Genomic DNA, 24,828 nt, shown 5'->3' with positions numbered 1-24,828 from the left:
GAAGAGAATGGAGCATGCTGGGAGTTGTAGTTTCACAGCAGCTGGAGAGGCGAAGGTTCCCTATGCCCAGTGTGGATCCTCAGAAAAAGGGGGATTGGCTTAACTGCATCACAATACACGTAGTACTATTCTAGGTCTGGTCAGGAGGGTGATTATTTTCTGAAACATATATTTTGCATGCTTGACAAAAGAGGGGCCGGTCACCCAAATCGTTGCTGTAGATGATTCCTTTGTTCACTCCACCTCCAGTCGTCTCCTTGCCAGATGTGAACACTTAAGTGTGAGACGGCATCACGGACACAGAAGCCATTACACTGCACCCGCTGTACGAACTTTTACACTGATGGGTCATTATGGTTTTACATTTTGATATCTGAACGTCAAGTTCTGACATTTAATAAGAATGACATTGCCTGCTGCTCCTATTAGTCTGCATATGGAGCGCTCATGTCTTACCTGATCAGGTATTGCACTGAAATTAGAGTAAACCCTAGGGCTGGGTCCACACGGGATGCGGAGGCCTCCTCAGCTTCCAATCCAAAATATGGTTAGCTGCGACTGGATGCCGGTGCAGTCGCACACTCTGCTCTGGATTAGGCCCAAATGAATGTGCCTAGTCCGGAGGAGGGAGTGTCTTGAGGGAGTGAATCAGCATTTCCATTCTTTCTTCCGGGAGCCGTTTCTTCCGGCACTGACCAGCTCCCATTGATTTCAATAGGAACCATCTTTTTGGTCAGTATTTTGAGGCGGATACGGCCTCAAAATCCTGACCAAAAAACTCTGTGTGAACTTAGCCTTAAGGAAGGGGGGGGGGGGTCAAAGATTTTGGGTGGCTGTGTGAAAATGATTTTCATTAAAATGTCTGATATAACAGGTACTACCTACATGGGAAAGGGGACAGGTTTGGGAGAATGAAGTTGTCGATATATGGCTGCTACAACTTCGTACCTTCTGGTGCAAGATGAAAAAGCCAAAATAAACAACTGGCTTATATAGTCAGCCCTCAGTCCAGCTAAAAGGAATCTACACTGATGCTCCTTCTCTAATATAGATCATCAAAGTGTGGACTGACAGACATAAGACAATTCATTTGTAGGGGACAATCCCTACTCAATACAATCCCTTCCCCTATTTAGTAGTGAAGGTTACAGCACTAGGAGATCTTTCACTTCTTACTGGGATTAATACAGATTCTTAAGTAGGACCAGAACATCTATCTGAAAGGAACCTGTCTAGTGAATTCAGAAGACTAAATCACCAACAGGTTCTCATCTCATCGGAGCCATAAAGCCATTCCCTACCTTAGTCATTGACCATCACTTCTAATAGGGAAAACCTCTTTTTTTTATCCCTTTCTAAATGGGGCTTAAGTTGTGAGCGCACAAAGCAGCAGCTTAGAGGCAGCGCGGTCTCCAGATAGCAGCCTGGCTTTGCACTTGAAGCCTTACCTGCTATAGAAAGCCCAGGACATGAGGTCACAGAGAAAACAAGTTAGAATCACTCTCACCTTACAATAAGGCTCGCTCATCCTAGGTCTGCATGCCATCTTCTATGTGCTTCAAAGGGTGACAATAATAGCGACAAGAGCATCATTCTTTCAGTCCGACAGTTCAGTAACATCATTTACATACGTGCACACCACTGCGAGTATAATGGCTACTATTGGAAAACCCATTTTCACATTACGGGGCGGATTACATAAAGGCAAAGTAAAGCAGCTTATCCATTGCAACCAGCCAGAATGAAGCTTTCATTTTCCAAAAGCGCCTGAGCTGAAATCTGATGCGACTATGGACAACTGCTTTACTATTCCTTTGCAGATGCGCCTCTTCTCCTAGGTCTTTATATTGTAGTGCACAGTACTCAGGAGCTGAAACACTCTTTACATGCAAGTCTGACCTAAATGTGAACCCCTATTTTTTAACTCTATGTGATTTTTGGGTGCAGCACTGTGTGCAGATAAATTTATTAATATATCTCCGCAGCAATCACCAGGGGAGCATACTGTATACAGTACAAAAATATACATTGTAAGCTACAAGCGCCCCCTAATGGAGACTCCCAATAGCAACAACTTTAGTTCTGTATCACAAATGGAGCTCTGACCACTACAAACATACACTGAGGCCTGCTTGGGGACCCCCTGAACCATAAAATGTTCACATCTGTGTTCGGGTTTCTGTTCGGGAATTCTGCTTGCAGCTCCCCCCTTCCCCAAACGGAAACCTATCCACATAAAAAAGTGGTTACCTAAAGAAACCCATGGACCCCAGAGACTAAAATGGGGTCCATGTGGTTTCTGCATGAAACATACAGAGAGAAAAGTCCTGCAAGCAGCACTTTCCTCTCCACCTCTTTCATAAGGAAACCACACGGACCCCATTATAGTCTATGGGGTCCACGGGATATGTTTAGGTCTTGCAGATCAGGCCCTAATTAACTACCCATTTATTACCTATCCTATACATGGATAACCCCTATATCAGCTACATCCTCCTTACTACTGTCTTGTCTTATTGGCTGCTCGGGTTGAGTATTACATTCAGAGCACACGTCAGTGTAAGTTTTCCATTCTACAATAAGTGTAAGATCCCGCACCTTCATACATGTTTGCACAGTAAAGAGGTGCTTGCATCTATGACGGCCAGGTACCGTACATATACAATGACTTTTAGCGGTGTAGGGGCTGATGTTTGCAACACAGTTTATAGACACACCTTCCATCAGCAAAAATCTATATTTCTAATAAAAACATTAGCTTGGCTAATACTGCAAAAGCTCAATACAAATAGAAAAAAAAATAATTTACATTCGTATCAGGATAAAAAAAAAAAAAAAAAAAAGACACGTAAAAGAAAAAAAAAAATGTATTAAACATTTAGAATAAATACTGTTGAGGCAGGAGTATACATTTAGCTTAGTGTTACAATGTAAACAGGTCTTAACTTCAGAACTAAAGAAATGGAACAAGTCTGTTAAAATATATATAGAAAAAAATACAACAGTTTTCTGGAGTGTGAGCCACAAACTAAGAGTCATCAATGAAGAGAATGGATAACGGAGCGTTGGCTTTAGAATACTGAAAAATATGAAGCCTCGGCCCCCTTTTTTCTCAATTCAGCCCTCAGCAGAATATTTGAGACTATGGGGTGAGGAGATTCCCCGATGCAAAGTGAACAGTCTGCATTCTAGCTACGGTTTGTTTTTTACAGTAAGGCTAAAATAAATTACATTTATAAAACAAATAACACTTGGTCAATGAGATTTAGCTGACATTATAAAACACTTTTTGATGCAGTATACAATCTTCTTAAAGGGATCCTAGCACTCGGACCCAATTTTTTGTAGGTACCATGTCGGAATAGCCTTAAGAAAGACTATTCTTCTCCTACTTTCATCGTCTTCTCCGCACCGCCGTTCGCCTACAATCCCTCTCTCGCAGCACTGGGGGCGTCCCCAATGCTGCGAGAGAACTCTTTCTAGCACCGCCTCCTCTTCTTCAGCATCATCATCATCTTCAGCCTCTTCTTCTGGTGGCGGCTTGTAACTTCTAAAGGCCTCGGGGAGAGCAGACTGTGCATGTCCACAGGCCACGAGAAAATGGCCGCTTCCAATACTGTACAAGCAGCCATTTTCTCGTGGCCTGTGGATATGCGCAGTCTGCTCTGCCCAAGGCGTTAGAAGTTACAAGCCGCCACCGGAAGAAGAGGCTGAAGATGATGATGCTGCTGTAGAAGAGGAGGCGGCGCTGGAGAGAGGACACCCCCAGTGCTGTTTGAGCGCTGGGGCCCGCCCCCAGTGCTGCGAGAGAGCTAATTTACATACCAAGAGAAACCAGGATTGTAGGTGAACGGCGGTGCAGAGAAGAGGACAAAAGGTAGGAGAAGAATAGCCTTTCTTAAGGCTATTCCGACGTGGTACCTACAAAAAATTGGGTCTGAGTGATAGGATCCCTTTAAGGTTTTACAAGCATACAAATCCATTAACGTTAAAAGTAACAAAATTTTCACTCCCCCCTTCCCCAAATGTTGTAAGTAATGCAGAAGAATAGACCTTTGCATTACGTAGCCGATGGTACAGATTACAATTCTGCCAACAACGCCACCTTCACAGGAGGTCAAGCTTTCGTATACACGGATGGGTCGGCCTTTTTTTTTGTTCTAAAACTAAACGTGCTCACGACATTTCAGCTTCTTAGTGTTCACAATTTTTTTTGTTTTCTAACGTTAACACTCAGCATTACAACACCGTATGACAGTATAATTGGTTAGTGTGATATGGATATAGAGCGCTTATCGTACACAGGAAAACGCTGAGAACCATCTTTAAATAGGTTGCACACGAGTCCGATATTTAGAATTAGAATTAAAGTTAACGCTTGACCCCATCTTGTTCTGTCCCGGGTTGTGCAACAGCCCAAACGTCCACGCATTTTTATTACGGGATACGCATTGGATAAAATGTCCATAGTCATTTGTCTTATGTAATGCGGTTTTGCAATTTTTTGTTTGTTTGTTTTTTGTTTGTCTATGCCACTTAATGCATGAGGGCTGTTGGGAGGGAAAAAAAAACAACAACCTTCTTTTTCAGATCTCAAACTAAAATACTCATTTGGCAATAAAGGACCAAAAATACTTAAAAAATAAAAATAAAAAATGTTTCTCTCCGGCCACTGAAAAACTGCTATGGATTGTAAACAGTGTGTCTCTTTAAAAGCGTCTGCCACCTGGCGGTGCGGGCCATCTCTGGCCCCGGCCAGGTGGCGGAGGATGTGCTGCAGCACCGCGTCCATTGGGAAAGCTGTGTGGGAGGATAAAATCACAAGTGTTTGCTATATGGGAAATTGGTTTAAATAAATTTTTTTAAAAAACAAAAGCTACTATTGATAAAATAGAGGTGTATTCTATTTATATATATATATACAAAACTATATACAGTACTGCATGCAGGAGTAACACGGCACCTAGACGGTAATTAATCTAAAGCTAAGCCTCTACAATAAGGCCGAGATAGCCTCAGTAACGTCTTAAGTTATAATACTGGAAATAAAATTTTATATGGGAAAAATATCAAAAGGCCTTACCCTCTTGGTTGAGAAAAGTTTCCTCTTGGCGGTGGTGGCAACATACCCCTACCACGGGGAGGAGGCGGCATTCCTCTAAATCCCATTAACCCAGGTGGTAGTGGAAGAGGATGTCCACGCCTAGACGTGAAAACAAGAAAAATTTAGATTAGAATGGTATTACTGTGTATCAGTAGCCATAAATGAATAGACTGAAATATAACAGAGTACCTTAAAGGAGCAAGGGGTGGTGGTGGTGGAGGAGGAGGGGGAGGAAAGGGTTCTCCCATATCTCTTGGAGGAAAGGGTTCTCCCATATCTCTTGCAGGAAAGGGTTCTCCCATATCTCTTGGAGGAAAGGGTTCTCCCATATCTCTTGGAGGAAGCGGTGGTGGAGGTGGTGGCAGAAATCCTGGAGGTCGTCCTCTCATACCCCCACGCCCTCGAGGGTCCATATATGGATGCATTCTCCCCATACCACGTCTAGAACGAAAAAAAAAGAGGAATACAGACTAAAGCTTGCACACGCAAATACAGATTCACATTTCTCCAGGGGTATTGTACAATGCAAATATTTAGTGAATTTTGAAGGTAACCTGAGATAAATCATGCCTTTTCAGAGCAGAATCCGTACAACTCAGGAATATTCTGAGGATTTAGAATCCATGTGGGATCTTTCTAAATAGTTTTTTTTCCAACAAAATGCTTCAGGATTTAAGAGCAGCATCTATGCCCTTAAAGGGGTTGTCCCATCTCAAGGATCCTATCTATACTGGTAGCTTCTGTAAATTGAAATACTGTATATTGCTTTCTTTGCCTGCAATGTGACCTTATTCCTTCCATTGTTTAAACTACGTTGCTATAACCACGGACCTGAGAGATAGGACAAGTGACGTCACTATATTGTGTTGTTCCATTTCTTCATGAATAGCAAATGGACAGAAAAGTGTTTAGTGTTATAGGGCCGTAAATGTTACTTAGGAACGATGCTACGAAATTACAGGGAACCTGTCAGCAGTAAATTGATTGTATACCGAATTACATTACCTTATAGAGGGGTTCTATACTTAAAGAGGACCTTTCACTGATTTGGGCACAGGCAGTTCTATATACTGCTGGAAAGCCAACAGTGCACTGAATTCAGGGCACTGTCGGCTTTCCCGATCTGTGCCCTGGGTGAAGAGCTAGCAGTGCCGGTACCGTACCTCTTTACAATCAGAAGGGCATTCCTGACAGTCTGTCAGATACGTCCTTCTCCACAGCAGCGCCTATTACTGTACAGTGTGAGCGGGGAGGAACTCAGAGCACAGCGCTATTAGCGCTGCTTGTACAGAAGGACGTTCCTGACAAGACTGTCAGGAACGCCCTTCTGATTGTAAAGACCTACGGTACCGGCACTGCTAGCTCTTTACCCAGGGGCACAGAACGGGAAAGCCGACAGTGCCCTGAATTCAGGGCACTGTTGGCTTTCCAGCAGTATATAGAACTGCCTGTGCCCCGGACCATGAAAGGTCCTCTTTAAAGGGTTTTCTCATTCATGAAATTTATCCTTATCCAAGATAGAGAATAAATATCTATTCATTGGAGGGGGGGAAGGGTCAATGAACAAACACTAGAACTGGGGCCCAAAGATCCCAAGTGCTCCATATGAATGGTACAAGGTTGCCCATAAGGAGCCATCACTTCTATGAGACTGCTGGGGAGCACGCAGCGAAACCAGAAGTCCCGATAGCCTGTCTGATCCCAGGGTCCACACAATATCCTCTATCCATAGGACTGGTAGATAATAATAATTACCTCATTGGTACAATGCCATTCATTGGTTTATTTAGAAACTTCTCCCTTCCGAATGGCATTTGCCCTTTCATACCTCGAGGAATGAAGTTTCCCCTGCCCCGATTTCCTCGGCCCCTATGAAAAATAAACATAGCAAGACAAAAAAAAAATTAGAGGAAAGCAAGGTAAAATAACGTGTTCAGTTTTTTATTACCGTATATACTCGAGTATAAGCCGACCCAAATATAAGCCGAGACCCCTAATTTTATCACAAAAAACTGGGAAAACTTATTGACTCGAGTATAAGCCGAGGGAGGGAATCCACCATTGCAAATAAAAAGCCTGGTCATGTGCATTACAGCTTAGTAACTCCATGGGGATCATAGTAATAGCCGTTAACCCCATCATGTCCCTCACATTAACCCCGTGTGTGCCTCACATAAGAGTTACTGATATGTGGGACATATGGCGGTAATAATTAGGTATCTTCATAATTAAGGTCCTTCATTAGTCCCCTCATGTGTCTCACATATTAGTAACCCTTATATGGGGCAAACAGGGGGTTAATATGAGGGACATGATGGAGTTACCTGTTATTAATGTGAGGCACATGGAGTTACTGAAACTAAATTAATAACCCCCAATGCCTGACATTACTAGGCAGAGTAACTAGAGGACGGTCCCTGCGTGTGTCACGTTACTGGAGCCTCCTCCTCCATACAACAGACATCTTCCATAAGACACAATGAATCCTGGCCACTCATCTGCAGGGTAGATGCTAAATCCTTGTGGGTTAAAGGACCTCTGATGACGTCATGACCATTTGATCGGACTGTGGTGTGGGCGGAGCTACTAGGATTTAGACTCAACCCCTTATCTGCAGATGTTACATACCAGTGGCTACAGGACCTTCGATGACATCACAATCACGTGACCTCATGACAAGCCAATCACAGAGCAGCAGCACTAAAGGACCTCCCCCTTCCAGTTTTCTGTGCTCCGTGGACCCTGACTCGTGTATAAGCCGAGGAGAGCTTTTTGAGCATGAAAAACGTGCTGAAAAAGTCGGCTTATACTCGAGTATATACGGTAATTCATTTTGGATGTATTGTAATTTATAAAAATTCGGGTCCATGAAAGAAACAAATCCAAGTTTTAAATATGGCACATACTAGTCTTCCTGAGCGGTGTATGAGACTAAGATCCTGTTGGTTTAGCGCCATAATTAACGCTCTGCCCAACTGCTTTATTTTTTTGGGATTCTCAATCTTTTCCATGCTATGGTGTTCACCGTCTTCAGACTCCGGGACACCTAATATTTATTTAATATATAAAATGTGGGTCGGCCATTTTTATATTTTGAAAAATTATTTTAATTTTTAAAATTATGGGCCAAATAACAAGAGGCATCGCTATAAAACACTTCCTGTTTATCCGATTTATTTTCAGGTCAATGACTTCAGCTGTGACATTTTGTTTTCAATCTCACTACCCCTCCCTGTGAGCAGGGCAGCCATCAAACGAAAACATCACAGCAGCATGTGACCTCGGACGTTGGAGTGATTTACCTGTGAATTCATTGCAGGGGACCAAGGGAAAGGGAGGGCTACACGGAGAGTGAGAGCCGCCAAATGAATCATGGGAAATGTAGTTTGTCCACAGATTCACTGTATTTAAATAATCATAATAGAGCGAAGCAAAAGGGTACACAAGGGAACAGGGAGAATTTAGCAGCGCTGTGGACGTATTTGCAAATAATGTTTGGAAATTGGGTAACCCCTTTAAAGCATTCATTTGCAATAGGCAATCAATCTTTATGAACAGCGCTACATGATGGATGCTAACGTGAACTCTTTAGTGAAGAAAGTACCTGAATTTCCTGGGCTCATTGCCAATATCAAAACGGTCCATTGGCATCTTCGGGTCAGTTTTCTGTGTTTATAATAAAAAAAAAAAAAAAAAAAAAAAAAAGATAAAGAAGTTAAAACATACAGTAGTTAGATTGCAACAATCCAAACTGTGAACATAGCAAACGTATACTAAACAAAACATACTACAAAATAAAAAAAAAATATTAAAATAAAATCGGTTTGTCATCAGCTGACCTGCAATATTTTACAGTCACATTACACATTTACAGTTAGACTCTGTGCACACTGTCCTCCACGAAAAATATACTTGGGTAGATTTGCCTTTATCAGACATAAGCCATGGTGTGGTCACTCAGCAACATACCATAGGCTGTCACAATGCTGCCACAATGCTATATTTGCCACAATGTTAAAATACCGCGCTGTATACTTTGTTTGCGTGGTCGCCTGTATATAGGTTCAGTCTGCCAGTATAGAAGAGGCTCCTATAGAGAGTCGCCCTGTCCTGGCTCACAGAGGGAGGGGTCACATAGGGTGTCCATATAGCCATATGTGTGTAAATTCATAAAGAACACACCCCAATAATATTAGCCTTGTCAGGAAGTATCTCTGTATGGAGTGGGACATGGTCAGCCCTGACCGGACAGAGACATGTAACTTCAAAATCAATTTATGACTGTTTCCAGGAGGAATAACAGGAGCAGCATAATACAGTCCAAAACAACATGCTGCATAATTGTTATTTTACAGGGGGTCCACATTCCAATGAATGGAGTGGTACACACTGCACAAACAGGCAGACTTATTGGAACTGGAATATCCCTTTAAGGGTGACTGCCATCGTGCCATGTAATAGGAGCAGGGACATTCTTTTGTGGCCACAAACTGATGAAGCAATGCAGAGATCGTTGTCTCTTTATGGATTTGCAAATCAGCCTCAGGGTGCACCAGGGGTGGAGCTCCCTACAGACTACTTCTCTGGGATTGCTGCCCCTTTAATAGTGAATGAGATTTTCAGCCTCTGCCCGTTTCACATCGATTGTAATCCAATCAGGCTCCGCCTCCTGTGCACTTGTTGGCCAATTTGCTCCTTCCTATCTTCTACATTGTAATGAGTTTGCAGGTTTCTACTCCTGTGATAGGCCCCTACATGACAATTATTGGATACTGTATCCCCCTCCCATGGACCCCCTTACCTCACAGAAGTTTGGTATCAGGGTAATACGGTATTTTTTCCCATAGTTTAGCATTACATTCTTTGGTCACGTTTTGGGGAGGACCCATCACCTCTCCTGACACGTCTGTGTTTTACACCCTAGTCTGAATGGAGAGGCTGATCAAAAACAAACGCCGCCGCACTATTCGTTTCCGTGGGACCGCCCACCCCGAGATATCCCGGCCTCATCCATCTCCGGCAGTCCCATAAGGCGAAGACTACACATGACTAAAAATCGCAACACTAATCGGACACGCGACAAAATTGAAGCAATAAGTCACGTGCCACACTATAAAAATACATACGGAATTTTTTTTTTACCGTGTCGCCCTAAAATTCATTCCCGTTCCGCCACTGAGCTGCAGCGACCCCCTACCCTGAGTGACCCCTTTAATGTTCGATTAGTAGGGTCCAAGCCCCCGCTCTTAGTAACCCCAATGAAAAAGTGGGCGTGGTCACCAAAGGAGACCGAATACATTACGGGAAACCTATAACCTTACAGGGCATGCTGATACTTGTAGTTCCACAATTATAAGACGTACCTACCTGGGCTGCTATCCTATATAGAGGATACAGTATACACACTATGAGAAGATATATACACCCCCATAGGCAGGCATAGGATGTACCTGACAAAGATGCTACTTGTCCCCTCAGAGCCCCATTCATTACAGTATACGGCCGCCTATAGAGACTACTGAGCCCTCAGGTCACATAGAAAGAGCTCCTACAGAATTCTATCAGGGCAAATAAGAGTTAATAACCCAAACCGGAGCGTCACTTACCGGTTACCGTCTACAGAATAAGCTCCCGGTCCGCTCAACCCCTCGGAATGAACGAATCCAAGATGGCGCAGAATTCTCGTCAGGGAGACCGCCCAGTGACGGCCGGGCGACAGCTCAGCGCTGATTGGCTAAGATGCTGAAGGGATTCCGAGGCGCTGATTGGCTGAGCAGCTGACGGCTCAGCGGGAAGCCGGGAAGTATCAGTTTGGTAAGGGGCGGAGCCTGAAGCCGGTGCGGCGCCATGTTTAAGCTGGTCCGTACAGCAATTAAAGAGACAGTGCTCTATTTTACAAGGCGTCCGCGGGTTCTCGTCCTCATTGGGATCATTCCAAGTAATGCAAAAAATAGGCACGTATAAAAAGTGCCTATAGCAACCAATCACAGTACAGCTTTTATGTTTCAAGCGCTATCGCAACAACAAAAAAATAAAAATCATCCTTTGGGGCAAAGTCTCCCTAAATTTGCCCCATAATAGGCATTAACCCTCTATTAACCCTGTAATGGCACAGAGCAATTTAGCTTTTTTTCAATCTAAGCCTTAAAAAAATCCTAACTTTGTTATTTTTCTGTTGACAGAGCTACGTGAGGGCTTATTCTTTGCGTGACACATTGTATTTTTAGTGGGCACCATTTTGGGGTACATACAGTGTTTTACTTAGCTTTTATTAATGTTTTTTGTGGGAGGGGGGGCGCTCATTATTTTTTGCATTTAAGTTCTATGGTGTTCACTCTGTGTTGAAACGGACGCGACAAGCTTATCGAGCGGGTCATGACGATGACAGTGTTACCATAGTCACAGTGGTTTTATGATGTATTACCGCTTTTATTAAATAAAATCCCATTTTACAGCGTCACCGTATTCTGACGTCTAGAACTTTTTTTTACTGATTTGTTCACAGAGCTATGTGAGGACTCTATTTTTGCAGGACAAATTGTAGTTTTTGTTGTTACCGCTTTTTGGCACTTTTTGGATCACTAAAACACGTTTGTTTTCGCATTGTGGAAATATTAAGTTTGTAGACTGACCATCTTCGGGCAAAGGGATACCTACAGTAATTTTTTTTTTGTTTTATATGCATTCTAGGGAAAGGGAAGGTCATTTGAACTTTTATAATTTTTTTTTTTTTTTTTACTATTTCATTAACTCCCCTTCACTCTAGGGGACTTGAACCTGTAATAGTTCCATAGTTATCGACCAGCCTCAATAGTAACATTCCTATGACAGGCCTAGGAACCTTCATAAGACTCTTGACTGTCAAAGGAAATATTCGGCTCCAGGGATCTCGCTACGCGGGAGTTGGCCTGCAACAAAAAAGATACGACGCCGGTTGGAACTGGCCCCGGGGCAGTTGTTGTACTTTGGGGGGGGGGAATTACATTCAGCAATGGTCACGATTAAAGTGGACTCTGATTGCAGACATTAGTTGTGGGTTTCAGCTGTACATTACACCGGAGACCTGGTATGGTAGCTATGGCGGCCGCTCTCCATCTTTAAGGACCCGTAACCGCACGGCAGATGTCAGGATGGAGTTAAACCCAACTGTAATTGGGGCTTATTTTTGGAGTAGGGCTCATATTTCAAGCCTACTCCAAACAACCTAGCTAGGAGTTAGGGCTAGTTCACACGGGGGCAAGGAGGCGGATTTTGACAGCGGATTTCGCCTCAAAATCCGCCTCCATACAATGGTGGTCTATGGAGACCACTAGCGTTCTTTTTTCGGAAAAAAGAAGCGGGCTGCCCTTTCTTCAGGCGGCAGCAACCTCCGGAGTCGGCCCATTCATTTGAGCCCACTCTGGAGGGGGAAGCCGCAACTGCGACGGTTGTGGCAAACGGGTTTTGACCCGAGAGTGACGCGGCTCCCCGCGTCATTCTCGAAGCCAAAATCCGCCCCACCTCCCCCCATGTGAATGAGCCCTTATTTTTGGGGCAGGTCTTACTTTTGGATAAAAACAGTAGGAGGAATAACAGAGGAACAGTACAATGCAGAGCTAGGGTTCAAGAGGTGCAATGACATCTTAAAATATGGGTTGAGACTAATTTCTAGAAAGTAAAAAACACATCCTTGGAAAGATCCGTCCGAACTAAACAGCAGATTCCTTGTCTCAGACATTGGCAGATGGTCTGTTCTACACGTAGAACAATGAATAAAACATGACATCCATCAAGAGGAACAGTGGACAGAAGGTCTGCTCCATGAAAGGGCTTGTGACATCTGCTATTACGTCTGTACGGCTTGTGATGTCTGTTGTTATTTATGTTGCTTACTTACAGTATATAGCGCCATCATATTCTGCAGAAATTTACAGATATTGTGTACACTGTCCCATATAGGGCTCACAATCTAAGTTCCCTATCAGTATGTCTTTGGAGTGTGGGAGAAAACCCATGCCAATACAGGAAAAACATACAAACTCCGTGTAGATATTGCTCTTGGCTGGATTCGAACCCTGGTCTCCAGTGCTAACCCCTGAGCACCGTGCTGCAATTATTTTAATCTATTATTTATATTGTTAGCTTGAAATCAGCAAAAGTTAAGAATCAGATCTAGCCTATCAGGATATATAACATCTGCACAACCTGTATATAATCCTAGGAGCCTCCAAAAATTTTTAGCCTTTATTCTAGGATTACAACTTTTCACATAATTAAAACATGTGATAAGCGTCTTATTAATGGGGGGTCAACCACTATGACTGGTCCCATGTCCCCATTGCAATGGATCGGTGATCGATCGTGAGCTAACATTCCATTCCACTCTATGGGATTGCCAAAACATAACCCAAGTCCAATTCTCAGCTATCTCTGGTAGCATCTTTCAAGTGTATTTAATAATAAAATTTTTTTTTACATATATATTATTTTTCTTTGGCTTATCACTAATATAATGCACTACAATGCCAATGTATTGCAATGCTTTGCATGTTACCAGCAGTTCTATTACAGGCTCAATAGAGCAGCCTGTAAAAAAAAGCAAAATGCCAGACAGGCCTGGGAGCTGACAATAGGTTCCTGACTGTCATTGGACACAGCTGTTGTTCCAGAGTCCATCGATACTCCCCAACATGGAACCTCAGTCAGCTTTAAAGAGGACCTTTCATCAGATCGGGCACATGCAGTTCTATATACTACTGGAAAGCTGACAGTGCGCTAAATTCAGCGCACTATCGGCTTTCCCGATCTGTGCCCGGTGTAAAGCGCTATCGGTCCCGGTACCGTAGCGCTTTATAGTCAGAAGGGTGTTTCTGACACTTAGCCAGGGACGCCCTTCTGCCTCGCGGTGCCTATCGCGCTGTACTGTGGAGCAGGGAGGAACTCCCCCCTCCCTCTCCTGATAATACTCGTCTATGGACGAGCTGTGTGAGCAGAGGGAGGGGGCGTTCCTCCCCGCTCACACTGTACAGCGCGATAGGCGCTGCTGTGGAGAATTCAGCGCACTGTCAGCTTTCCAGCAGTATATAAAACTGCATGTGCCCGATCTCATGAAAGGTCCTCTTTAAGCGAGGCACTAGGGACCTTAATGCCTGTGATCAATGCAGGCATTAGCCCCAGGATTTTGCTATATAATACGTGTTACAGGTCCCCATATAGTGAGGGCCCCTATTGCTTGGTTCCCATATAGTAAAGGCCCATACAGAAAGGGGCCCCCACACAGTAAGGCCTTTACTTAGGGCAAGTAAAAGTGGTCTTTACTGTATGGGGGCCTGTATTGGGGATAGTATAGGAACAGTATATATTGTATGGGTCCAATAAAAGATGCAATATATTGTATGGGGGCCAATAAAGAAGCAATATACTATGTGAAAGGATCACTAAAGGGAACGGTTATACTGTATAGTGAGCCCCAGTCAAAAGCTCTCCTGACAGCTGATGGGGCCAAGATTGATCTCTGGTTTTTCTTCTCACCTAATTGAGAACATGTGCAAGTACAGCCAAGAATCCATGTTTATATGGGGAGAAAGTAGGTCAAGAGGAATAGCTGCTGGCTGACAGTTATCTAAGGTTTATGGCCACCTTTACCCTCTTGTGTGTCCATCAGTTGCCACATTATATGAGTCTGACAATATCTGAACAGTTGGCTGTTTGATACCTAATGATCTCCCATTCTCTGAGTAACACAGCAAGTGTCAAACTGGGCGGTTACTGGGATAAGTTGCCAAAAACCAGTTGACTTCAATTCATCATTCTGTAGCCACAACCTCCAGCACGGCCTTCTGAGGGAGGAGATGTAGGAGTTGCATTTTTCAATAAGGAAATGTCCTAGTCTGTTGAGTGATGTGGCGGTCACACTTGTGTCCGAGTCTGCCCATGGGAGGTCCATCCTAATCCCTGGAAAAACTGCATAGGCGATGGCTTGCCGGTGGTCAGTTTTAAAACCTATTCATTTGAATGGGATTTTAAAGCAATTCACCGGTGTTCGTATGCAGCCTCTCCACAAAAAAATGGCCACAGGTATGGGTTTGGATCTGCCCAAAGCCCGATGGCAGAGCCGACTGCGCATGCGTAGAAGTTTGAAGAAGATGCGGAGAGAGGCCGTTCCAGACAAAGATGGCGGCGCTGGAGATTTCTCTTGCACCATTGGGGACGCCCCCAGTGCTGTTTGAGCGCTGGGGACCGCCCCCAGTGCTGCGAGAGAACTGATATGCATACCGAACAAAACCGGGATTTCTACCGAAATTGGCAGCACGGAGACGACATCTAAAGGTACTACGTGTAAGTGAGAAAAAATACCATTTTAATGATAGAATCCCTTTAAATGATCCTTCAAGACTAAGCAAGTCGCTGCTGAGGATATATCAGGCATTTTAATCGTGGTCATGTGGGGTCATTGTGTAAGAATCCTGAGCTGTTAACATTTCCAGTCTTCTTGATACATAAACCTCATTCATTTTAGGTTTAATGTTATAATCCGTAATATTATAGATTTATATCTTTCATCTATTCCAGCGGAAACCTCAGTTGTCTTTTAGCTACTTAAATGCGACTCCGCCACCTCTCCACATATTTGCCTAATATGCCTTCTGTGGTTGTAATTCATTTTATTGGCACCCATCAGTACACATAATATAATACGTCGCCTTAGGCATGTAAGAATATCCAGCTGTAATGTTTCAAAAAGTTTACTCAGTTATTTCTGAGACAGCCAGCTCGCATCCTGCATGATACAATATGGAAGTAAAAAATACAACCACTGTGGTAACTCAATATAATGCACAGATGTTGCTGCTACAATACAATTGGAACATATATTGGGCCAAACTTACAAAGCTATATGTGCCAGAATTCTGACTTAATTTGGTGCAAACAATTGGTCTATGTGCTGTTCGCAGCATAGCTCCAAACCAGTGGTCTTGTGGGCCCTGGTGCAATCTTTTATCCGGGCCCCTACCTCATCCCTTATTATGGGTTATGGGTGTAAGGGCTAATTCATACGGGGGCAAGGAGGCAGATTTTGACAGCAGATTTTGCCTCCAAATCTGCCTCCATACAATGGTGGTCTATGGAGACCACTAGCGTTCCTTTTTCCGCTAGCAGCATGTTGCCGCTAGCGTAAAAAAGAAGAGAGCTGCCCTTTCTTCAGGCGGATTCTGCTTGACGGCAGCAACCTCCAGAGTCGGCCCATTCCTTTGAGCAGACTCCGGAGGGAGAAGCTGCGACTGCTCTCGGTGCCAAAATCCGCCCCACTGCCCCCTGTGTAAACGAGCCCTTAAAGGGGTATTCCCATGACGCTTGTTCACTAACCTGCAGGCTGTTGTGCTCTCTTCACTTCCTGCTTTTCTTGGCACATAGGTGGGCGGGGTTTCACTTGCACGGGATTGGTTGTAAATGAATTACCACAGTGTGAAGCTGATGTAGCAGAGCTCGATTTGAGTCAGCTTGCATTACATACAGAGGTAATGGACTCCCTATCTCAGCCCTTATCAGCCAAATTCAATTAAACCGACTGATAAGAGCTCAGAAATCCCAGAGCTCTCTGAGAAGCTCCGCTACTTACAAGACACAAACATCTCAGTGCTGCTCCCAGCCCCTCCCTCCCCCCTGAGAGCAGGCAGCTACATCACTTGACAAATGAGCAGATAATCCCAAGGGCCATAGAATCGGAGTGTAAACAATGTAGTGAATGAATTAAGATAGCGGCCAAACAAAGCAGTTTTGATAAAGCAATGTATTTAGGAAAAGTCTTAACTCCACATAAACTAGCAGTATAGATAGGATGCTTGAGATGGGACAACCCCTTTAAGGAGTTTAATCCAATTTAGTGTGGTCGGGGTAATCTGTGGGTCTCCTTCACTTATGGGCCAGATGGAAGCTGCAAACTCAATACTGATGCCAGCGCTTATGAATTCCATTGTCAGGCATCTAAGCTAATTTGAATTCTATTGACATATGTGCTATGGCCATAGGTGACAGCCAACTTGCAAGTACATGCCTACAAGTCCAGCTGTGGTAGAACTGCTGTGATAAGACATAACTTAGATTCCAGACATTTACCTCCTTGAGCACTATAATAGCTGATGATTCTAGAATTGTAAAAGGGCCCCTCCCAGAGCTGGACTTGTAGGCATGTGCTAGCAAGTTGACTGTCACATAGGGCAATAGTATACAAGTAAGTTCAGACGCCTGACAAAGAAAATTAGGCTAGCTTTATGCCAGGGCCAGCAATTACATTGGCAGACAGGTCAGTCATCTTGTGAAAAAATACAATAAATCTAAAATAATTATTTTGTAAATTTTTTTTTGAAGATAACTGATTAAAAGGTCACTTTTCTTCAAAAGTGATGTAAAGACATTGCTGCATTTTTTCTTGCTGTTTCGTCTCTCATAAAAAAATTTTATAAAAAGAGATCAATCCAATAGATCATTCCCCAAAATACAGTAGCATAACTAAAAAGTACATGGAAATATAAAAAAGTTACGGGTGTCAGAATGCAGCGGCTCCAAGAAGCGTATTTATTTATTTTTGTTAATTTTTTTAAAGGAGTTTAAAATGTAAAATAAATAGTATAAAATTTGGTATTGCCAGAATCGAACCGAACCCATGGACTACAGATGACATTTTATTATGGTTGCAGAGTGAATTCCGTACAAAAAAAAAAAAAAAAAAAAAAAAAAAAAAGGCCTGTAAGAAATTCTTGCAAATGCAGTTTTTCTCCAATTCCACCCCAGTATATCATACAGAATATTAACCCATTTATGGCGGAGGTTGTATTTTTTGAGTTCTAATCATGGAACTCTAGGTATAAATGGGTTGAATGATACGAAGTACAATTTGTCCCACAAAAATTAAGCCCTCATCATGGCTCTGTGAATGGAAAAATGGCTTTTGGAAGGTGGAGAGTCAAAAACTAAAATTTAAAAAAGGTCTTCTACCTTCTTCTTAGTTTAAAAGGGATCACCTATACCGACTTTGCTTCCTTTAATAAGCACCCTTTCCACCAGTTCTGATGCGCCCGGAATTTTTTCTCCAGTCCCCTCCATTCATGAGCAATTGGTGCTGCTAGATTCAGGAGCCTATATGCTCTTTACTGTCTAGTGCAAGGGTGGGCAATTAATTTTCCCATGGGGCCACATGAGAAATTGTAACGGTTCTAGAGGGCCATGTGCGCCGTGGCAAATTTATATCCACCCACTTCTACGATGACTCCGCCCATTCTCAATAATTTTTCCAGGTGCCCCCACAAAGTATAATCCCCCTACAGTCACCTGTATATAATATGTCCCCACATTATAATGTTCCCCTCCAAATGTCTCACAGTATTCATCTCCTCGTGCCCCAGTGTAAAGTAGCAGAAACTAGAGGGGACATTAAACTGGGGTAGCTGGAAGGAGACATTAAACTGGGGGCAACTAGAGGCAGATATGTCCCCCTCCAGCTACCCCCATGGTTTAATATCCTCCTCCAGTCGACCCCAGTTTATTGTCTCTCCTCCATCTGCATTCAGTTTAACTGCCCCCCTACATCTGCCCCTAAATCCCCCCTCTTGCTCACACATGGTGTCTCTTCTCTCTTCTTTATCATTCAGCAGCCCCCATTGCCGGCAGCTTGCAGTAAGCACACAGTCCCATGTGGCTCCGCCCACTAACGAGTCATAGCCTTATCCTGGTGATAGGCTGTGATGACGTCATCACAGGTCCTTCAATGAACTTCCAAAAGCTACACGGGCCGGACGGAACAAGGTAGAGGACTGGATGTGGCCCGCGGGCCAGCCATTGCCCAGGTCCGGTCTAGTTCTGTATTGGAGCAGACAGACAAGGACCGCCCACCTGACAATAAAAAAACTTATTTGTTCTGAGACCAATAGAAATGATTGCTCAGGAACCGTGAAAACCAGAGAAAAAACTTCCAACTGTGTTGGAGTCAGAGGAGTAAAACCTATTGAAGGATTCCAATACTTGTAGTTGATGGAGGTGGTGAAAGGTCCTTTGTATTTGCTTTCTTTTTATCATTTATTCCACCCCTTACCATTTCATTTTACCGTATTGGTGTTCTTCTATTTCAACCTATTTAGTTCCTATTTAGTTGTGTTCCTTTAGTTCTCAGAACATTGTTCAACTTTATGCTATTAAAGGGAATCTATCATTGGCTCTAGTGATTTGTAACTAAGCCTATATTTGCATAGCCTTTAGAAAGGGTATTTTAGGCATACTTTTTATACTTTTGAATTAGCCCGCTTTTATTGATATACTAATTAGCCACCACGGAGCACCGGAAATCTCTGTGATACTCTATGAGCACTGCTAGCGTGATATGTGTAAAGAAGTGGGAGGTGAGAGCAGGGAAGGCTGATGATCATAACTTCCCTGCTCTCACCTCCCCCTTTTTAAACATATCACACAAGCAGTGCTCAGAGAGCATCACAGTGACTTCCAGTGCTCCGTGGTCTCTAATTAGCATACCAACCCAGCCCCACAGATAAACAGATTAGGGTCACCAGAATCTTATGACTTTCTGCCTATGTTGTTTTTTCCCAGTATACAAATTAGCTCTTTGGAGCAATGAGGTTGTTCCTGTTGCTCCATAGAGGTAAGTGGTATACTAGTGGTAAATGCCCTCCAAAAAAAACTCACTATAATATTGACAAAAATGGCCAAACCTTGGCAACAGAGGCTCTAATTCATGCTGAGTGATTCAGGAGACCCTAACCTATGAATCTGCAGGGCTGGGTTGATATTCCTAGTTCTGCTGACAGACTCCCTTTAACATTAGGCTCATCCTGCACCACTGCTACTAAACCAACAGTGGAATTTAGATGAACCTCATGTAAACTAAGAACAAATGGTTCTCTCACAGGCACATATTATTATCTTGCCAGTGCCAGCTATGGTAAGGTGAGATAGTTCTCTGTGGAAGACCTAGTTGCACATTTTTCCCATGGTGCATTGCCAATAAGTCTCCATGTTAACTGGTCTCCTTCAGTAAAGGAAGTACTTCTCTAAAACAAAGGAGGAGGGTTTGTTTTAGTGATTCTAACTGCGGAAGGGTTTACATTAGGAATTGTGATAGGTCTGTCTTATAAGATGTGTCTTTAGTTTGCGTTTGAAGCTGTAAAAATTGGGAGTTAATCTGATTGTCCGGGGTAGAGCATTCCAGAGAAGTGGTGCAACTCGGGAGAAGTCTTGTATATGAGAGTGGGAGGTTTTGTTAATAGAGAATGTTAGTCTTAGGTCAATGAGTGAATGGAGAACACAGGTTGGGCGATAGACAGAGATGAAGGTGGAAATGTTCACGCACCCGCATTACCCCACAGGATATGATGCCGTTCAGACTAACTTTATATATCCAGGCACCATCTGCATGTTAAAGGACACGACTGGTGATGGCTCATACAGTTTTATGTTTGTGTAATGACAGTCACCTCTATTGCAACATTGTCTGACCTCTGTATAAGCAATGCCGCCCCTGCTACCTCTTATGTCACCCCCTCTACCTCATAGATTGTAAACTCTTGCGAGCAGGGCCCTCAGTTCCATTGTGTGAATTCAGTATTTCTTTCTATTGTGCCTTTTTTTGTCTGTACTTGAACCCTACAAATTGAACAGCGCTGCGGAATATGTTGGCGCTATATAAATAAAATGTATTATTGTTATTATTTCCTATTATTATGAGACCATAGCTCTGTCTCAGGTGCCGCACACCCTGATTGGAATTGGTCTAGTCATATTCCTGCTTTGATATTCAATTCAATATTCAATATTGTATGCAAAAAAAACCCAAAACAATTCACTCACCATCCTCCAGTAAATGGTCTCTTGTGCAGAGATATGTCCAGTACAACAGGACAAAGCAAATAAGCAAACAGCAAAATAAGAAGGCTTGGTCCACATCTGCGCTGGAGAGACTATGACGCAGATTACGTCTAAAATTGTCAGTGAGAAAAGTCCTGTCCGATGACTTTCCTCTCCACCAGTTTCAATATCGTTGGAAAACCGATGGACTACATTATAGTTTATGGGTCCGCAGGTGCCCACGGGTACATGTTTTTTTTTAGCAGATGGGCTCTCTCTCTTTTGGGTCCCCATGCATACTTGAGCAATGGAAAGCTGAATGCTAGGGTGAACCTAACGTAAATCAGAGCATTGTTTTAAAAACATAGTAAAAATAGTCAAACACATGTTGCAGCAAGTCTGGCTTATGTATTTTCTAGCCTGCCATGCTATGAGTAAAGAATAGTTGTTTTCTGAGATGTGTAAGCCAGATATACTGAGACATCTCTCTCGCTATTTTCAATCGGTTTCAACAAAACCTATGTTTTATCGGATTCCGCCTGCTTTCTACCTATCTATACTATAAACTCGGAAAACCCTTTAAAGGGGAATTCCCATAACCCTTGTTCACCAACCTGCAGGCTCTGTGCTCTGTTCACTTCCTGGTTTTCTAGCCACATTGGTGGGCGGGGTTTCACTTGCTCTGCTATCTGCTATGTTCGCAATCAGTAATGAGGGATTGGTTGTAAATTCATTACCACAGTATGAGGCTGATGTAGCAGAGCTGGATTTGCTTCAGCTTGCATTACATACAGAGGTAACGGACTCCTTATCTCAGCCCTTATCAGCCAAATTCAATTAAGCTAGAATGCTGGAGCTCTCACCTCCCCTATCTGAGGAGCTACATTACTTGTCAGACATAAACAGCTCAGACCTGCTCCCAGCCCCTTCCTCCCTGAAAGCAGGCAGCTACATCACTTGGGTTTAATTTCTTGTTTACAATAAAGAAGACAAGATTTTATTAAGTCTGCCGGATCTCCGTTCGCTCGTTTGTCTATTTCTACATCACTTGGGAACTGAGCAGATAAGCCCAGTGGCCATAGAAACAGAGTGCAAACAATACCTCCCAACCGTCCCGATTTCCGTGGGACATTCACGATTCCAGTGACGTGTCCCGCGGTCCCGATTGGTGGGAGGTATGTCCCGATTTCAACTCAGATCTGCGTCCGGACGCAGATCTGAGTTGAATACATACGCGGCTAAAGCAAGGAGCTGTCACAGTTCAGCTCCTTGCTTTGCCGCGTCCTCCGGGCTACTGGCTGTGTAGACGCGATGTGATGATGTCACATCGCGTTTACAACTGTGTGCGAGAGAGAGAGGCGCGGAGAGAGCGCTGGGGGAGTGAGGAGAAGGTAAGTGTAATGTGTACACTGAGGTGGAACGTGAAACTGGGGGCAGATGAAGGAGGGGACAGTATGACACTGGGGGCAGAGATGGGGGGACATGAATCTGGGGGCAGAGATGGGGGGACATGAATCTGGGGGCAGAGATGGGGGGACATGAATCTGGGGGCAGAGATGGGGGGACATGAATCTGGGGACAGAGATGGGGGGGACATGAATCTGGGGGCAGAGATGGAGGGGACGTGAATCTGGGGGCAGAGATGGAGGATGGACATGAATCTGGGGGCAGAAATGGGGGACATGAATCTAGGGACAGAGATGGAGGGGGGACATGAAACTAGGGGCAGGTTAAGGATGTATATGAAACTGGGGAGAGATAGAGGGGGACATATAATTTATGGGTGACTGTAGGAGGATTATACTGCGTGGGAGCACGTGAAAAATGAATGAGAATGGGCGGAGTCAACATAAAAGTGGGCGGAGCCAAATTTGCCGCGCCACACGTTTTGTCCCTCTTTCTATTTTTCAAAAGTTGGGAGGTATGCTTTAACTAGTGTATCCTAATTCCAGTCCTGGTTGAATTTTCAGCATTTTAAGGGTTCAGCTATTCCACCAAACACAACTGAGGTTATAAATTGTGTCAACCACCCAAGAATCACCTTACACAATTGCAAGATGAATTCTTCACATTGTTGTTGGTCACTCTTTGACTTTTTCCTCCAGTTGTCTGCAGCCAAGTACAGGCAAGAGTGGCCCTGGAGTCCTGTCCTAAAATCCAAACTGTAAATTAGGTCTAAGGAACATGAGAACCCTGTTTATATAGGCACAGTCTTAGATTTGTCATCTCACTATAGTGGGAATCGTTTCTCTGCTCCCAGATTCCAACACGTCAGTGAGCTGAATTCCTTGTTAACACAATCTAGATAGACTTGGAGCTGAGATTACTGGGTTGTTATCCAAAGCGTAGTCTATGTTTAGCCCACACCATTCACCACAGTAAAATGTCTGAATATAAAACTATAAATAACCGTGCAAAATTCTCACACGTTACCAGATCCTCTAAAGTGATGTTGCTTTGAAAAATATTGCCAAGAAAGCATATATACAATATAGAAATATAAGATAGCTATATGGTCTCTGCTGTTGAAGATTCCCAGACTTGTATGACACTAACTTATATTACAGGCTGCTCTATGAGGGTCTAAGGATTACAGTTAAAAAAATAAATAAATTGGAATATATATATATATATATATATATATATATACACTCACCGGCCACTTTATTAGGTACACCATGCTAGTAAGGGGTTGGACCCCCTTTTGCCTTCAGAACTGCCTCAATTCTTCGTGGCATAGATACAACAAGGTGCTGGAAGCATTCCTCAGAGATTTTGGTCCATATTGACATGATGGCATCACACAGTTGCCGCAGATTTGTCGGCTGCACATCCATGATGCGAATCTCTTGTTCCACCACATCCCAAAGATGCTCCTCTATTGGATTGAGATCTGGTGACTGTGGAGGCCATTGGAGGACAGTGAACTCATTGTCATGTTCAAGAAACCAGTCTGAGATGATTCCAGCTTTATGACATGGCATTGCATTATCCTGCTGAAAGTAGCCATCAGATGTTGGGTACATTGTGGTCATAAAGGGATGGACATGGTCAGCAACAATACTCAGGTAGGCTTTGGCGTTGCAACGATGCTCAATTGGTACCAAGGGGCCCAAAGAGTGCCAAGAAAATATTCCCCACACCATGACACCACCACCACCAGCCTGAACCGTTGATACAAGGCAGGATGGATCCATGCTTTCATGTTGTTGACGCCAAATTCTGACCCTACCATCCGAATGTCGCAGCAGAAATCGAGACTCATCAGACCAGTCAACGTTTTTCCAATCTTCAATTGTCCAATTTCGATGAGCTTGTGCAAATTGTAGCCTCAGTTTCCTGTTCTTAGCTGAAAGGAGTGGCACGCGGTGTGGTCTTCTGCTGCTGTAGCCCATCTGACTCAAAGTTCGACGTACTGTGCGTTCAGAGATGCTCTTTTGGCTACCTTGGTTGTAACGGGTGGCTATTTGAGTCACTGTTGCCTTTCTATCAGCTCGAACCAGTCTGGCCATTCTCCTCTGACATCAACAACGCATTTCCGCCCACAGAACTGCCGCTCACTGGATGTTTTTTCTTTTTCGGACCATTCTCTGTAAACCCTAGAGATGGTTGTGCGTGAAAATCCCAGTAGATCAGCAGTTTCTGAAATACTCAGACCAGCCCTTCTGGCACCAACAACCATGCCACGTTCAAAGGCACTCAAATCACCTTTCTTCCCCATACTGATGCTCAGTTTGAACTGCAGGCGATTGTCTTGACCATGTCTACATGCCGAAATGCACTGAGTTGCCGCCATGTGATTGGCTGATTAGAAATTAAGTGTTAACGAGCAGTTGGACAGGTGTACCTAATAAAGTGGCCGGTATATATTAGAAAAAAATGCAGAAGCAGCA

General features: G+C 43.6%; 2 protein-coding genes across 3 annotated transcripts in view; one reads left to right on the top strand and one right to left on the bottom strand.

Annotated features, from left to right (window-relative positions):
- TBCC (tubulin folding cofactor C) overlaps positions 1 to 24,828 on the top strand; it is a 270,412-nt gene that overhangs the window by 185,406 nt on the left and 60,178 nt on the right. The window lies entirely within an intron of this gene.
- On the bottom strand, positions 1,312 to 10,796 carry LOC142197106 (uncharacterized). Of its 2 annotated transcripts, none has more exons than XM_075267174.1 (6): positions 10,711 to 10,796; positions 8,709 to 8,770; positions 6,860 to 6,973; positions 5,294 to 5,545; positions 5,084 to 5,203; positions 1,312 to 1,556 (listed from the first exon to the last, which is right to left on the bottom strand). In XM_075267174.1, the coding sequence occupies exons 2-6, from the start codon at positions 8,753 to 8,755 to the stop codon at positions 1,550 to 1,552; spliced, it is 540 nt and encodes a 179-aa protein (XP_075123275.1). In that variant the 5' UTR covers positions 8,756 to 8,770; positions 10,711 to 10,796; the 3' UTR covers positions 1,312 to 1,549. The 2 variants fall into 2 exon arrangements, with proteins under 2 accessions (XP_075123275.1, XP_075123274.1); XM_075267173.1 differs by lacking the exon at positions 1,312 to 1,556 and adding an exon at positions 3,951 to 4,800.

Source organism: Leptodactylus fuscus, chromosome 3 (assembly GCF_031893055.1).
Source record: "Leptodactylus fuscus isolate aLepFus1 chromosome 3, aLepFus1.hap2, whole genome shotgun sequence".
In the NCBI taxonomy this organism is placed as follows: Eukaryota; Metazoa; Chordata; class Amphibia; order Anura; family Leptodactylidae; genus Leptodactylus; species Leptodactylus fuscus.
Note: the sequence above shows the minus strand (reverse complement) of the source record. Positions and strands in the feature narration are given on the sequence as shown.